This window comes from Limanda limanda, chromosome 13 (genome assembly GCF_963576545.1).
Source record: "Limanda limanda chromosome 13, fLimLim1.1, whole genome shotgun sequence".
Classification (NCBI taxonomy): domain Eukaryota; kingdom Metazoa; phylum Chordata; class Actinopteri; order Pleuronectiformes; family Pleuronectidae; genus Limanda; species Limanda limanda.
Window position 1 is genome coordinate 3,743,087 of NC_083648.1, and position 16,982 is coordinate 3,760,068.

General features: G+C 42.9%; 1 protein-coding gene across 1 annotated transcript in view; it reads left to right on the top strand.

The window, feature by feature from the left end:
* Nucleotides 1-2,391: 2,391 nt before the first annotated feature.
* The window catches only part of LOC133017617 (neuropilin-1a-like), a 70,486-nt gene continuing 55,895 nt past the window's right edge, over nt 2,392-16,982 (top strand). The window contains exons 1-2 of the mRNA XM_061083737.1: nt 2,392-2,907; nt 3,777-3,951. Of these exons, the coding sequence (XP_060939720.1) occupies nt 2,808-2,907; nt 3,777-3,951 (275 nt within the window). The 5' untranslated portion in view covers nt 2,392-2,807. The remainder of the gene's footprint in view (nt 2,908-3,776; nt 3,952-16,982) is intronic.

A 16,982-nucleotide genomic window follows, 5' to 3' on the forward strand; every position in this document is an offset into this window, starting at 1 on the left:
CTTTTGTTCTGATGATTCAAAGAGAAGAAGTGGAAGCGTTTCCACTGACGCTCACGTAACATTGTTTACGAGGAAATCGTTGTGTTCCGGTTTGTGTTACTGGCATGTTGCAGATATGATAAAGATCTTGGTGCTATTTATGAAAAACACAACCTTTAAAAAAAAACCTCAGCACATTGAGAATTCAATACATCTCAGAATTTGCCTCAACGCAAACACACTCCCTATAATTAATGGACACAATCTGGCAATAGAGTGATTTATTGGGCTGTTATTGCCCGTTTTATTAAATCCTGATTAATGGCCTTTAATTAAAAGCACTTTGCATGAAAATAGAAAAATAGACAAATATCAGCAGCGTTGATACAGAAGAAAACGGTTCAGATCCGTTATCAGAACACAAACACACACCAGGTTCTGTTCTCGCTCCACAATTTGCGTCACCAGCGTGTACTTTGCCACCGAGGCTATTTCCGTCATGCTTGGCAGTGTTATGAGTTTGTTGTGCTGCCAAAGATCTTGTGTGTTTCTTTTTTCATTGTCTCCCCTCATATACGAGCGCAGGAGAGAATCTGAAGATCAAATCTAGAATCTCAATGAGAAAAGTCTCATTTGAAGACTGAGTGGAAACTTGAGAGTGTGTTATCATCCCTGGATTTTGAAACACAAACTGTTTGTGATGTTGGCGTGTGTGTCTCCGCGCTCGCTGCTCATTTGCTGATCTCTTTCTGTTTCCGTGTCACTCCATCACGCCGGCTTTGCCTCATCCTCCGTGTTTACAATCCCGATCTCACACACGTCGTATTTGTCTTCCTCTCAGCGTGCGATCCCTTCCCTTTGTGTGCTTGTGTTCCAGCAGATTAATGCAGCTCAGCGTTTCCCAATATGTTACAGAATCTCACAGATTAAAGCCATTTGTCAGGCTTTGATTCAAGCCGAACCTACAGTAAGAGCTTGATTTTCTCACGAAGGAGGCGATGGATTCAAACAGCGGCTCGGTGCGTTGGAGGAGCTTCAGTAGGTTCATGATGACGTCGGAAAATTCCAGTGGAGTTAACTTTTATGGAGCAGCTGCTGACCTGTCAGTTTGTGACCGCTCCTGTTCCTGAGCTTCTGTTGGACTTTGGTATTTTCCCTTTTAGTTTGCTCCAAGTCCCATCCACTTACATGGAGGAGGAGGAGGGGCTTATTACCCACACTGCAGCGAGCCACTAGAGGGCGATCAAGTGGATTTGGCTTCACTTGGACCTGTCGTTTAATCGATATTTAAATCCAGTCTGTGGTTTGCCCTCAAAAGGAAGAGACATCTACAGCAGCGCTTGTTTATTTGCATTTATTTTCGATTATAGTTTTAAATTAGTTTAGTTACTTTAAAATCTGCGCAGCTGAATGTGGGTTTTATAGCATTTTAGCATATAGCACTTAATCTGTATTATTTTCTTTTCTGTATTGTATGTGTCAGATTTAATCTGTTGCATTGATTGAACTGACGCCAGCAGCTGGAATTCACTCAAACTAAATGTTTAAGAGCAGAACACAACCAGAGTTCAGTTAAAGCGAATGCAGCTGTAATGAATTACTTCGCATCAGCAGCTCCTACAAGTGTCTGATAATCACATTTATATCTTCATTTATCCAGAGAAGGGGAACGAGCGAGTTAATTACAGACTTTAACCTGAGAGTTGCCGAGTTCTGCTGTTTCATCCAGTGAACTCAGGGTTTAATACAGTGACAGGACAGATGCATTTCAGGAACAAATATGATTTGAAGCCCTCTGCCCCACCCCTAGGTCCGCCCATGTAAATACACTAAACATCCCAGTCTGATTCATGGTTCTGACACTTGAAGGATTACAACAATATAATAATGAGGAATAATATTACATGTCATCCTCCAGTCAGCTGATCAGCTTCTATCAACGTCATCCTGCATCAAGATGACTGAGAGAAATATCGATCCTCTGTTAAAGTTCAAATGAGGAAAAGAAACAAAATCAATTTTTCAGGGATCCTTCATTTTCATTTTGGGATCAAATCAGATTTTCTCTTAATATGATGAAGAAAGACGCGTAATTTATATGTTTGAGTTCGATTTTGATTTGAAATTGATATTGATGAGTTTATTAACGGGATCAAACAGACAGAAGCATTAATGCTGCTGCTTGTGTCTTCAATGGGACGAACACACACACACACACACACACACACACACACACACACACACACACACTGAATGTGAGCAGGAATTTGGGGGGAGTGGAAATTCCGCTTGTTCCTCTCTCACTGCTCGCGTCGTGTTCTTGACACACACAGAGAGAGAGTGAGAGAGGGAGGGGAGAGAGAGAGAGAGAGAGAGAGAGAGAGAGAGAGAGAGAGAGAGAGAGCTGAGCTGAGATGTTCCTCCTCTCCGCTGGTTCCCAGTGATTCCTCCTCTCTTCTCCCACTTGGAACTACGTGCTTCGCCGCCGCTTGGCACCAGGAGCTTCGGGCTTGGATGAAGAATCGAGGGCGAGCTGTTGCCACTTTTGGCGACGAGAGGATTTCTCCCTTTTGATTTTTCTCCTCCTCCTCTGAATCTGGATTATTTCTTCATTATTCCTCGTTTTAATATTCGTCCTCCTCTCCAGGAGATGGCAAGTTGTTGCCCGAGCGACGCAGGGATCCGCCGCTGAGAGAGATCGGAAGGATGAAGCTGGATCTGTTACTTTGAGACAATCTCAGCTCGTTTGGATAAAAACCTCCTGGACGTTATTTCTCTCGCCTCGTCGCGTCTTTTATTTTATTGTTTGTTTTTTTAATTTTCGCAGAATGTCTGTGTTGTACAATCACACAAGGATGCTCGGTGGATTGCTATTGTTCCTCCTGCTCACCCAGGTCTTCTCCTCGGTCGCCTCGCTGACACAGACCGGTAGGTTCTCTGCTCCGTGTGAATCACTGGCGCTCGACTCACATTGATACATTTTGCAACATTTTGCATCATTTTGCATCATTTTGCATCATTTTGCTACATTGTTGCCTCTCACCTGTTATTCCTCCGCTTTCCCTCGGAGAGCTCGTCTGCAGGGATTCAACTTAGACCAGCTCCACACTTCACAGGAATAAAGAACGAGGGATATTACGCTAAATTCACCAGAACACATGATTAATTCAGGCGTTTCACTCATTTTTAAATATCTACAAAGTGCATTACAGTCACTTCAAACTTAAATGTTTAAATCATATTCGCACAGGAAGCTGCTGCGTTGTGTTGTCCTCATTAAAATAGAAATATTACGCATTTTACGCGCTTCATCAGCCAAAAGGCGCATTCGTGCTCCGGCGCTTGTTGCCACTGGAGCTCGATGCAAACCATTTAATAAATGAAATGAAGAAATTAATCTTTGATAAAATACAATGTGCTGGTGTGTGTATCAGCAGCAGCAGCAGACACACCTCAGCTCCATGGGCGGAATCTCACTTTATGACAGGGAGGAGAATTACGCACGGCACTTTATCTGCGATCTGAGTGAATCACCTGTTCCTGGGCTGGTGGAGAATAAGCAGCATGTGGGTTTGTCGTGGTGACGTGTGGATTGTGTGTTTGGCATTGGGACACATACATGTTGGCATGTTCTAGATCCACTGGTGGCATGTTCTGGTTCCACTGGTGGATGTTTGGATTCATGAGGCTCCACAGCTGGAGGTCTGAGTTCTCCTCACTCCATCCCTTCATGTTCCCCAAGTGTTTCCCTCAAACTCAGATGTGTCTCCACTAACCGAACCACTTCTGTGCTGCAGATAAATGCGGAGGGACTATAGAGATCGACGTGGCGGACTACCTGACCTCCCCGGGCTACCCTGGCGCCTACCCCCCCTCCCAGGCCTGCGTGTGGGTGATCACTGCCCCGGAGCCTGGTCAGAAGATCCTCATCAACTTCAACCCCCATTTTGATCTGGAGGACAGAGACTGCAAGTAAGAGTTCAACCCTCAACCCTCTCTCTCTCCTCTCTCTCCTCCTCCTCCTCCTCCTCCTCCCACCCTCCTCTGTTCACCCCCCTTTCAATCCTGCCTGGATACAGCAGGAAACTCTGCCCCCTATTGGTCAAGGTGGTGCACATCTGCTCCCAGGAGTGTGGAGGTGCAAGTTTGAGATATGGAACCGAGGCTTCTGGCAATTACTTCAGAGGAAATGGGTTCTGATGAGTTTTGTAATTCCTGTTTGATAAGGAAGGGATTTTCCTTCAGGAGAAATAAGTGCACGGCGGCTTTTTATTGATGTGGTTGAGTAAATAAGGAATAAAGAAACTATCTTTACTTTTCATTTTGGAGGCAAAGTGAGCCTGCATGTGTTCGGAGGAGGAAAAGCGTTTGTGTGGATTTGTGTTAAACAGGATCAGAAGCTGAAGGATCTGATTTCATTTTACAAACTGTATTAAGTGCTGTCAGGTATTGAAACAAATATAAGCTGGTGTGTTTGTCTGAAGCTGGTTTATGTTTATGTTTTCTCACCATGAGCCTCTTTCACCGACTGTGAGAAGCAACTGTTGAAAAGATGCGTCCTTTTCCAGGGCCAGAATTTTGATATTTAACTAGTTTCAGCCATTTCTCGAACTAAAAAGCCCCAAATCCTCATTTTCCATCATGTTCAATCTTGTAAATATAAAGATTTGCTGCTCTTTGCTGTTTTATAGGATGGGAAAATGCATTTATCTGGTTTTAGAACTGTTGGTCTGACTAAACAAGCGATTTGACGAGAGGAACTTGGACTGTGAGAACTTGTGATGGAAGTTTTTAAACTATTTATGCCATTTAATCGCACAAATGATGAATGACTAAGCAGGAAGCCGGTCTGTAAATGAGTGACACTGAATGAAGATGAACGAGAAAGCGTTTCTCATCGATGTCTCTGCACACGTCAGTCAGGAGGAAGTTTGGCTTTTTAAGATTTTGTCGCATAATGTGCATCATAAACATTCCAGTGTGACGCTGCCTTCATGTGTACGACCCTGCAAATCTGTAAACAAGCACCATGTCGTCACACACACACACACACAGACACACACACCCTCTCTTTGACACAGAAACACACATTCGATTGTGTGCATCCACACAACCACCCCTGTGTTGCTCCTCTCCATAAATAAGCCGGCTTTTATGTCGGCTCCTCTGTCTTTTTTAAAAGCTCCATAAACGGCTCCTGTGTAAATCAGCCGAGCGGCCGGCGCAGATGGGGTCCTCCCAATACTCTGGGATCAGGTTGCACCACCAGGGGACTAATAAACCATTAGCAGCCCGGACAGATAGTGGATATTGTGTTGTTCAGTGGATTACACACCTCCATCAGTGTTGGGACCGACGTGCTGCTGCAGGACGGAACTCTGCAGTGACCTTATTTCCTTATGATAACCCAGGGAGCCATATAACCAGGCAATCAAGCTGTTTAAGTATTTAATGAAATGTAATAAATCGCGGTGATAAAATGTATTTTGGGCGGATGAGTGGCTGGCACTGTACCACCAACAGAGTGTTGTCTGCTTGAAGGACGTTTCCATCAGTTAATGTGCTGGAAAAAGGCAGTAAAATCAAATTTAACATGAACTAATTGTTTTGTTTATTTAAAGAAAGAGCAGATAGGGCTCTTCTGTGTGATGGAGAACAAGAGGCGTGTCTTCAGGTGTAGAAACAATCACTTTTATCATTATTTCATATTCAGAATTGGACTGATAGGAGCACATACCCTCACTAAGGCCAATCAGTCTCCTCATATTCAATCTGTGCATCAATCTGCACAGAACTGTAGATATCAGTCCACTTAATCTGCCTGATGCATGAACTGTTCCCTGGGAAAAAATATGAAAATGTTAAAACAATGTTCCAGAAAAACCCAAATTCCAGGATCTGCCCTTGGATCTGGATCTGCACTAAACTGTACTGGGTTCCTCCCTGACCCAGAATGCATCCCTCCACCAAATGTTGTGGGAAACCATCTGGTAGTTTTTTGTGTAATCCTGCAAACAATGAAAACATAACCTCCGTGGCAGAGGTGGAAAAGTGTGAATAATGAAAAGACGTCTTGTGAGTTCTTTCCATGCGTCTGAGGAGCCTCCTTTCTTCTTCTCAGCTCGTCCAGACACAACGATTCCACGTCTCGGTCAAGAGAGCAAACATTTCCAACACTCGGTCTGTGCTGCAGGAATCAAACCTGTGACGCTTCACCTCCCGCCCCCCCCTACAGCCACCTGATCGGCTGCTTTCTTTGGGGGACTCTGTTCTTTTGCTCGATGGGTTTCCTGATTTGTTGTGTGCGTTTGTGTTGGATGGTGACGTAGGGTGTGTAACTCATCTCATCTCTCTCTGGCTTGGCAGGAGCACTGTTGTTTTTGGGGCAGAGTCAAATGTTCGAAATATGCCCATTGAAGGGGCCTTAAGCTTTTGGCAAGACCGCAGCCCCACTTAAAAATTTTCCCTGAGATGATACTTAAGAGTTTTATTTCTCCGTTTGATGCCGCGGGTCTCGACGCCAGAATGTGATCCCGCCGCCGTCTGCGAGGCCGTGAGTGGAAACAGCAGCAGAACGAAATCATGCATGTGTGAATCTGAGTTGTTGAACGTTGTGTGTTTGCCTTCCGCTGCCTTTCACACTGAGCAAGAGACAGAATCCTGATCACTTCCAAATCTGACCACGCAAACATTTTGAAATATTTTGGTTTTTAAAGCCAAAATCATGGAGTTTCAGTGTCTCGAATGTGAAGATTCTCTGTGCTTCTCTTGTTTTTTAAAAAGCTTTTTTAACCTGGCTATCTGGGAGTGTCCTCCTGATTGAAATGCATTGTTGGAGTGCCCCCCCCACCCTCCTCCTCCTCCTCCTCCCTCCATCAGATAGCATGTCACCGCTCGCTCCCATTTCTTCCAGTCCCATAATTTAATTACTGGACCAAAATGGAGCAAACATGTTCCAGTGCAGTGAAACATGGCTCCAGTTACGAGCCAACCCAAGAGAAACCAAAGCAAACGCCAGCTACGCTCCTGACATCTGTGGTGGAAAATATAAACCCTGCCCCCCCTCCCTCCCCCCCCCCCATGACCCAGGGTTAGTAATTATGATCCCTAATTACATATTTGCCAGCAGGGGAAATGTTTTCTACAAGGCTGATTCACGAAGTCAGTTATTTACTAAACTTAGATCATCTACCAGTTTGGAAATAATGACACTTTTAACCAAAAAGACAATTTAAAAGAGACAAATCGTTACCTTGACAACACTAGAAAGATGACAATGTTTATATTTCATGATAAACACATTCATTTGTTGTTCGCAAAGTCTTTGTAAGCTCGTGTGAAACGGTCCATCTGGGCGATGATCTTTTACTTCCACAAACTCTCGAGTGCTCAGCGAACAGACGTTTGGGTTTAGACGAGAACCGGTAACACGTTTGTTCAGACGCACCGAGATCCGTGGACTCGACTCCGGACCCGGAGCCAAACTGGAGCGGCACCAGATCCGGGCCGAGTCTCACGTCCACGTCGGAAATAGCGCCGGCGACAAAGTGAATCCCTGCGGAGCGCGGCAAAACAGAGCCGAGGCGCGGGTGAGGAACATGCGTCGGTGGCAGGATAATTTGGGACTTGTTTTTAAGGAGTTGGCTGAACTGTTGCCTCCTACACAAAGCTGCACTGGCACACAACACACACACACACAGACACACACACACACAGGCAGCACAAACTTCCTGTCACTTACAGTATGCTTCACGTGCACACAGCTACAATATGCACACTCTGCAGAATTCTACAAGACACATTCCAGTTCAGACAACAGATCCAGACTTCTCACCTTCGTTCGGTCAGTTTCTCTGTCTTTTGTGTGAATGAATCCAGATGATACATAAACACAAGCAGCACACAGAAGAATGAACATCATCTTTCATCTATAAACATAAATATAAACTTTCTAAACTTCAAACAGGTTGAGTTTATTGAGGGTTCTTTGGATTAGAGTGATTGTTTTTGATAAATTCTGGAAACTGAGTGTAAAACCCAGAAAGTCCAAACCTGTTGAATCCAAGCTGAAACAGAGGAACATGAGGCAGGTTCAGAAAAGTGGGGAAAGAATATTAACTTGAGAGGAATTTTCCAACGTACAATATTTCAAATTTACAACCTGGCATTCCAGGGACATGAACAACAATTTCTTCCAGCTAAAGAACAAAGAGTGAAGGAGTGAGAGAGAAAAACAAGAAAAATAATTCAAAGAAATCACACAAGCTGTCAACATGTTGATATTCTGACCCATGAGTCCTGTTACTAAATCATTAAAAACAAATAATCATGATTCATAACTGTATCTTGTCACAAAGCTATCACATTGACAAAGTCGTCCAAAAAACTAAAACATCTGCCAAAGTATTCAAACTTACTTCTTCTTCCTACACTAGATGTGTCCAGGACCATATTTTTTGCAACGATGACACACACTCATGCACAAACACACAAAGAACACACAGTTTACAGAGGTGAAAACAATCCCAGACACAAAGTCACGGCCTGTAAATAGAGGGAGATGCTGTAAATTCCCCCTGAAGGACCTGAGGCCAAGAGTTCCATGATGTGACAGAACGGTCACAGGACCAGCGTCCCAGCGCCGGGAGGTATCACATGAGGGTGGGATCACGTGTGTGTCTGTGTGTGTGTGTCTGTAATTTGTCTACTTCTCTTTTGGCAATGAGATGGACGGATGGATTCATGGTAACGGCCAGGATGAGGTATCAAGGTATTTCTGGACGAGAGAAGAATGGGGAGAGTTGATGAAGAATTAAAGATAAACGGAAAAGTTAATAGATCTGTTGGATTGGACGACGGATGGATGGATGGATGATGTAATTATAGATTGATAAATGGGTGATCGGATGGAATGATAAATTAGGTAATCGTTCGACAGAAGGAAGGATGGAGGGACACGAGTGAAACAATGGATGAGTCAATGAGCCGCAGATGGAAGATTAGATGGATAAATTGAAGACCACATGATAACGGATGGAGGGATGATAGTGACAAGACTGAGAATGGATGGAAGGAGGGATGTGCTGCTGATATGTGAAAGAAAGGAGGATGAATAAAAGATGAATGACAAAGACAAACAAATAGATGGATATGAATGAATCAGTGGATGAAGGAGGGATGACTGATCAGGTAATCAACCGGCCGATGAAAGGAAGGCAGGATGTGAATGGATAGATTCATGTGTGGATGATTGACAGAAGAACGGATGGATGAAAGGATAGATGGATGAAAGGATGGATGGATACACAACCGCACAAACAGTTGTTCTTGTGAAAACACAAAGCGTTAGTCAGCGACTCGGCTGCCAGTTGTTTAGTCTTGTGTTTGCTCCTCATGACAAACGCTCTCCTTCTCTCCCGGCTCTTCTCATGTGGCTTCAGGCCGAGCTGTTCCACCAGCCATCCTGTGTTCAGCCTTCAGCTCTGACGCCAGATTCAAAGAACAGGGAACAAAAAAATAAAAAAGCGCTCCCATTCCAGATGGTTGTGTTTTCCAGTCCCACGGCGGCCACAGCAAACGGCGTGGACCGACTGTGCTGCTGTCGCGGAGCAGTTAGCCCGTGGCGTCCGTCCAAGGAGAGCTGAGGCCGGAGCCTTTCGGATGATTGTTCTGAGGAAACAGATTCTTCTGTTTGTTAAATTAGGTCAATGAACGATGACTGTACTTATTTCTTTGGTTTACCGTTTGTTGTATAAATGAGCCGTTCTCTTTTCTCATGTAAAATCAATCCCTGTATTTCACAGATGTTTTAAATCTGATTTAAAAAGTCAGGATAGAAGCGTTTAATGATTCGAAAATACATGAACATCACGTGTTCTGTCATATCTTTGCTTTCCAAACTACATTTCCCACATTGCACTGGGTTTCCCTCTTGGCTAAATGAAAGTGTCCAAACATACGACAGTACTGGAATCAGTAGATAGATAGATAGATAGATAGATAGATAGATAGATAGATAGATAGATAGAAAGATAGATAGATAGATAGATAGATAGATAGATAGATAGATAGATAGATAGATAGATAGATAGATAGATAGATAGATAGATAGATAGATAGATAGATAGATAGATAGATAGATAGATAGATAGATAGATAGATAGATAGATAGATAGATAGATAGATAGATACTTAGATAGATAGATAGATAGATAGATAGATAGATAGATAGATAGATAGATAGATAGATAGATAGATAGATAGATAGATAGATAGATAGATAGATAGATAGATAGATAGATAGATAGATAGATAGATAGATAGATAGATAGATAGATAGATAGATAGATAGATAGATAGATAGATAGATAGATAGATAGATAGATAGATAGATAGATAGATAGAACAGATAGATAGATAGATAGATAGATAGATAGATAGATAGATAGATAGATAGATAGATAGATAGATAGATAGATAGATAGATAGATAGATAGATAGATAGATAGATAGATAGATAGATAGATAGATAGATAGATAGATAGATAGATAGATAGATAGATAGATAGATAGATAGATAGATAGATAGATAGATAGATAGATAGATAGATAGATAGATAGATTGATAGATAGATTACTTTATTCATCCGCGAAGGGAAATTAAGTCGTCATAGCAGCCGGTATATTTGAATACAATAAAATACAATACAATAGAATAAAGTAAAAAATATTGAGGTAGAAAGAATAAAAACAGAAAGTAAATCCCTCCTGGTGTATTTAGTGTCCTCCGCTCAGAAGTGAAAATATTACCGGAGTGAGAGAACCAAAGATAGAGAGACAGAGACAGAGATCTCCTGGAGAGACGCTGTGATCTGTGGGATTCAGAGTCAGCGAAGCCACGTGTCGAGAGAAGAGAGGAAACGAGGGATGAAGTCAGAGGAGCACAGACGCACTCGGAGAGACAGAAGCCTTCAGGCCGGTCGGTGGGATCCTGACCCTGTGACAGACCTCTCACTATCTCTCCTCCTCCTCGTCCTACTCGTCCTCCAGCCTCAGGCGTTCTTCTCCTCTCACTTCTTCACCTCCTGCTCCGTCACTTTCTCTCTCTCTCCGTCTCTCTCTGTAGCTGCTTTCCTGAACTCGGGACATTTTCTTTAAATTTACCAGAATCGCCGAATGTGAGAACACAAATATCAGAGTTGGGTTTTAGCGAATTTAAATACTCATCTATAATTAACCGAATGTTTATCCTGGTTGATTTATTTGCTAATAGCCTGTCGTCAAATCGATATTTGCCCTTTTGAAAGAGACGATATCATGTTCCCACTTGACCCCATGACCTCACGTGTCGCTCGCCCGGCTCAGTTCCCTCTTCTCTCTCTCTCTCTCTCTCTCTCTTGTCTTACACCTCCGCCTGTTTTGCAGAACTGGAAACTGCCGACGGGGCAAAGTTTTCTGTAGCTGTCAGCGATGATCTGATTCTTGACACTGTGACAATGTGCATGTGACAGGAGTGTGATGAAACCCAGTGAGGAACCTCGAAGGTTCACACGACTCGAAACGGAAACACTGAACGATGAATGTTAGTTTCACAGTCGAACAGAAAAAAAAAAATACAGAAACGTATCTTTTATTTTAGATTAGGGCTGGGCAAGTTAACTCGTTTCAATCGAGTTAAAACTCAAGTGATGAGTTAACTCGATTCATTATTTTATCTCGCATTAACTCAGGTTTGATTATTTATTGTTTTATTGTGAAAGTCAGGCTTTTATTTTGTGAAAGTCTGTTGCTGACTGCTGCAGAACAGGGAAAAAGAAAATAATTGGCGGATAAACAATCGAGTTAACTCATCACTTGAGTTAACTCGATTAAAAACGAGTTAACTTGCCCAGCCCTATTTTAGATAGAAGTTTATTTTAAAATACCCGGCAGTTATTTCCACTGCTTTTCCTCGTGTGTAATTATACTTGTTGGCAGCTTGGTGCCTGGAATTTTTTTGGCCTAATGTTGATTATGGAGAACGCCAGGAAAGGCAGGAGACAGAGATATTTATACCTGGACTCCAGATATATGGTACAAGCTTAACCAGGTGATATTAACCAGTTCAGATTTGAATTGCCTCCATAGAAACAGCAGATGAGATAAACACCGGTGGAGAAACAGACTTTCACCAGATGCCTCTCTTCCCTCAGCAGCACATGTTTGTGCAGTGGAAGCACGAGAGTGAACTTTGGATCCGGCTTTTGTTTCTCTTACGCTAAATCCACATTGTTTGGATTTTGCTTTTTCCAAACAATTACGGACACAAACTCCGGATCCGGTCTGAACCGGCTTCACATGGACGGAACACACAAGAGGCCGAAGAGACTGACACACATGTGCACGAGCTCATATAGGAAACACACACACAAAAACAAACGATGTAAACAAAGAACAATTGTGGATTTACCAATTCATCAGTGAACACACACACACACACGTACACACACTTTCACACACAAATGAAAACACATGTCAGATTAGATCCTTAACGAGCAGATTAACGAGGAGAGAGTGCAGGAGTGGGAGAGACGGGGGGGAACCCCAGGCAGCGGCACACACACACACACACACACAGGGCTGCAATCCGAGGATTTACACAACCCTCTCTCGCTGATACACTCCAGATGTTCCGGAGAGAAACGCAAACACTCCCCTGCACGACAGTGGGCCGTGAATCAATGGAAACAGCTGGATTCCACCACGGTGACGACACAGCTTGTTTTCTCTCTGCTGTTATTTAATCTTGAATTATGGCTTATTCCACTTAACACGGGGATGTACAGTGAGCGGGACCACGACAGATGCTTTGTGGATGAACGAGCCTCGGAGATCCCTGGACGGGTCGGTTGGAATACATCTGGAGAATCTGTCCAGTGAGGAGTCGGTGCAGGAATCAGATTTGAATGTTTATCCTCCTCTTCGACCACACGTCTGTTTTCCACACACAAGGATTCTTCACAGACTTGGAATCACTACCGACATTCTTCCACTAAAGTGTGCGTCATCGTCATGTCCCATCAAAAACACACAGTTTCTTTATGAACTCAGATAATGCTTCTTTTATTTCGCTGACACGTTGGGTCCTGATATGACTTAAAAACAAAGAGAATGAGTGTCTTCCTGGTGAAGATGATGTGGTAACGAAGAGGAACTTTGAAAGGAGGAACTAGAAGAGCAACCACTTCCCCAGATGTGTATTTATAGTGCGAAGCTCGTTCTATATCAGAAATAACACTGATGTGACAGCTGTGATGAAACCCAGATGGCCTGGGACAGAGACACAGTAAATGATCTGTGTTTCTAAAGCAATTTAATCTTGATGACCACTCACCAAATTATAGCAAAATCTACAGTAAAGATTAATAAACCCTGCCTCCTCCATGTTAGGAGACTGGACTTGGAACAAAAGTCTCGTAATTCTTATCTCAAAGATAGATTCTGTCAGTTTACACTATTTATTCCAGTTGAATAAGTTATTTGTTGCATGAAGGGACTCGTGATTGGTCGGGCCCTTGTTTCTTTCCATAGATTTATATATAAAGACTAGATGTCTTGTCTGCGTTGCGGCCAACGGAGACGAACGTCTGCACATGGCGGCCATCTTGCTAGGGGGCAGCTCTCCCAACCATAACATTGTGTTGATAGTCGTAAATAACCATAACTTGCTCAATTTTTACCGATTTTTAAACGGTTTGGTTTGTTATAAACGTCAGAGATGTAGATATGACACTGCATACTTATGAATAATTATGTTATTTTCTAAAAAAAATTAATAATATTAGTAGTCATAACTAAATTTCTGAACATAACAAACCAGATCGTTTAAAAATCGGTTGAAATTTGAGCAAGTTATGGTTATTTACCACTACCAACACAATGTTATGGGTGAGCGAGCTGCCCCGTAGCAAGATGGCCGCCATGTGCGGACGTGCGGCTCCGTCGAACGAGACATCTAGACTTTATATATAAATCTATGTTTCTATCCACGATATTTTGAGGAGACGTGTCGTCCATCTTTTATTTCCAGTGATGGTCGTTGAATCCACTGGAATCTTCTCTCTCGACTGTTTTCCTGTTTCTCCAGATTGAGTTTAAGAAATGTAGAATATACTTCGTCACAATGTAGAATTCAAAACAATAACGATAACTCTACTGTTCTGTGCTTGAGTTCCAGAATCAGAACACATGGTTTTGGTTAGATTCTGTTTTTACTCTCAACCTTTTGACTACTACGCCCGTTTCCTTCGAACCTTTTCCTTTAGTCAGCAGCCGCCTGATTCAAAATAACTCACAGCTCATGGCACAGATGAGACGTGATGAGTGTGAGTGTGAGTGTGTGAGTGTGTGAGTGTGTGAGTGTGTGTCTGCTACCTCAGTTTCTCAATGGGAGGTCGCCCTGAGGCGTTTTCTACCCAGACAGAAACGACACATTCCTCTACAAGCTGAGAAAGAAAGAGACTTTATTGTCCAGGCAGCCAGTGACCGGCCGTCGGAGTCACACACGTTTAGAAAGGAACAAAGCCTCCGGGGACGTCTGTCCTCCTCAGACACAGTTTGACCTTCTGACCCTCGCACCCCGACACTGACCCGTCCCCGAGTGTGACATCGAGTCTTCACGGGTTCCGAGCGGAGCAGACACATCACATGAACACAGTTAGAGTTGAATCAAGGGTCTTGTGACTTTCAGGCTCATGAGCAGAAGGTCAGTTTTAAATTTAGACGTTTGACATGGAGAGAGGTGAGTCATGGGTTTCTGCATCAGTCGGATTTATCTTTTATATCCAAAGATTCTGCCAAGTTCCTACATTTCTTAAAAGCATTACAATCTATTCAGAGGTAATTATCAGGTTTAAGTTCATGTAAGTCCATTTAACAATCGAGTTAAAGGGAAAGTTTATTCTGACACAAGGCTTCTTGTTAGAAAGCTCCTTCACAGTTAGAAGCAACAAGAGCAACTCCTGCAGTAGATTTGCTCTTATGATCTTTATTGTAAGAAATATTATATTTATATATTTAAATATTTATGTTTCACCTGATTCTTGCATTCATCCAACCTGGTTTATCTGCATGAAGCCGTTGTGCATCTGTGATCTGTGATAACTGCTTACGTGTGTGGTTTATATATAAGTTTTAATTATTTCATTTTTCATATACTGCTCTCGGCTATTTCAGAGACTCAAGCTCACAGCTTTTCAAAACAAAAGCCTTTGTAATTCCGCTCATTATTAAGCATTACAGCGACAGAACAAACAATGTGCTTTTACTTTGTAGAAGAATTGCTAAAGAGGAAGTGGTCTTATGAATCTTGTTGCCATGACGCAGATCAGACAGTCCGACATACAAAGAATAATCGAATTATCTAAATGTTTGATCATATTTTATTAACAGTGAATATATTGTGTATGCGTTTCACATACAGACAAATAGAAAGACAGTTACGCAGGTTTATAAATATATTATAAGTGATGTTTTGATATTTGAAGTAGCTGATATCCACAGCTCATGTGTAAATGTTGCAGTAAATTGTCTTTTCATGTAAAGTATAAACCTCAGATCTGTGCTTCACGCATCGTTCTATCCTTCCCTCCACTCCATTTAAATCATAGTAACTGATCCTCCAGCAATAAAAAGTAATGTGATGATTTTATGTTATTGCTTCTACATTCAATAACGCTAACGTGAAGTGAAATACGACTCGATAACACAGATGTCTCCGGCTCTGGTCGACACCTTCGCTATTTTCCCTGAAACAGATTATTTGGCCATAAAACACAATATTCCTTCATGAAAGACGAGTTCCCTGTGATAAGGTTTTTTCTCTTCAGGCCGACACTCGTCCCTCGGAGGCGAGAGCACGGACAGGAAGCAGCGATTCTGGTTTTTATGTTTTCATAACTGGAAAGCCAATTAAGCAAATGGGCTAATCTCCATTTAACTTTCTCCATTTACCCCCAGAATGCTTCTCGTTAAGTCACGACACCGGGAGGCATTATTGCTCAATAGCATCACAACTTGCGACTGTTGTAATTCTTTATCTCTCGATCTCTCCCTCCCTCCTCCATCCATCCGTCTCTCTGTCTGTCAGCGACTCACTCCCACAGCCGTCCCAGGTGGGGTTTCTATACGAGTGCTTGAGAAGCACTAAGTAATTAATGTCACATGTTTCCCGGTGCATGCAGATGAACTTGTGGAGGTTGAACACATGTCAGGCAGCAGTGAAAGTGACTCGCTGTTTATTGCTTTGCCCCCGAAGTCGCCGGAGAAAGAGAGAGAGAGAGGTGTGGACGGAGCGTCGGGTGACAAAGAGCCTTCTTCCTCTCGGGTCTCTCAGGTGCAGACGGAGGCGTTCGGATTCCCAGACGCAGGAAAACGCCCTTTTCTCATGTTTTCTTAAGTGTTAAAGTTCAGGACGTACGGCGACAACTTTCTCAGGACAATCTTACAACTTTAAGCTCAGCTCGATTTCCACGAAAGAACAAAAACACGTTGACCCTCTTTTTCAGCTTCTCCAACGTTTGAAATCGCATTCACACCCAAATCTGCTCTCATCCTTCAGGGTCTCCAGAACAGTCTGTGTAAGAGAAAGGGAAAAAAGATGGGTGTTATCCTCTCCTCCCCCCCCCCACCCTCTGTCGGATTAAAGCTTCTTAAATGAGAACAAATTCCACCTCCTCCACGTCTGCGTTTTAATTTCCCAGCAGGATTGTGCTGCCGCAGCTTTGTATCTGCACGGCCGAGGTGAAGGATGAGGATATTCACACTCGCTGCTTGGCCCAATTTATTTTTTAGCCGCTCTGTGTGTGTGTCTGTGTGTGTGTGTGTGTGTGTGTGTGCGTTTGAGATCCCTCTGGTTTTAATGGGATTTGCTTAAATACTTATTCTCAGTTTTTGGGACGTGTTATTCACTCCAGGCTTCTCGAAGCAACTCTCCAAGTTCGGCTCGTTGTGTTTATTTTAGGTCG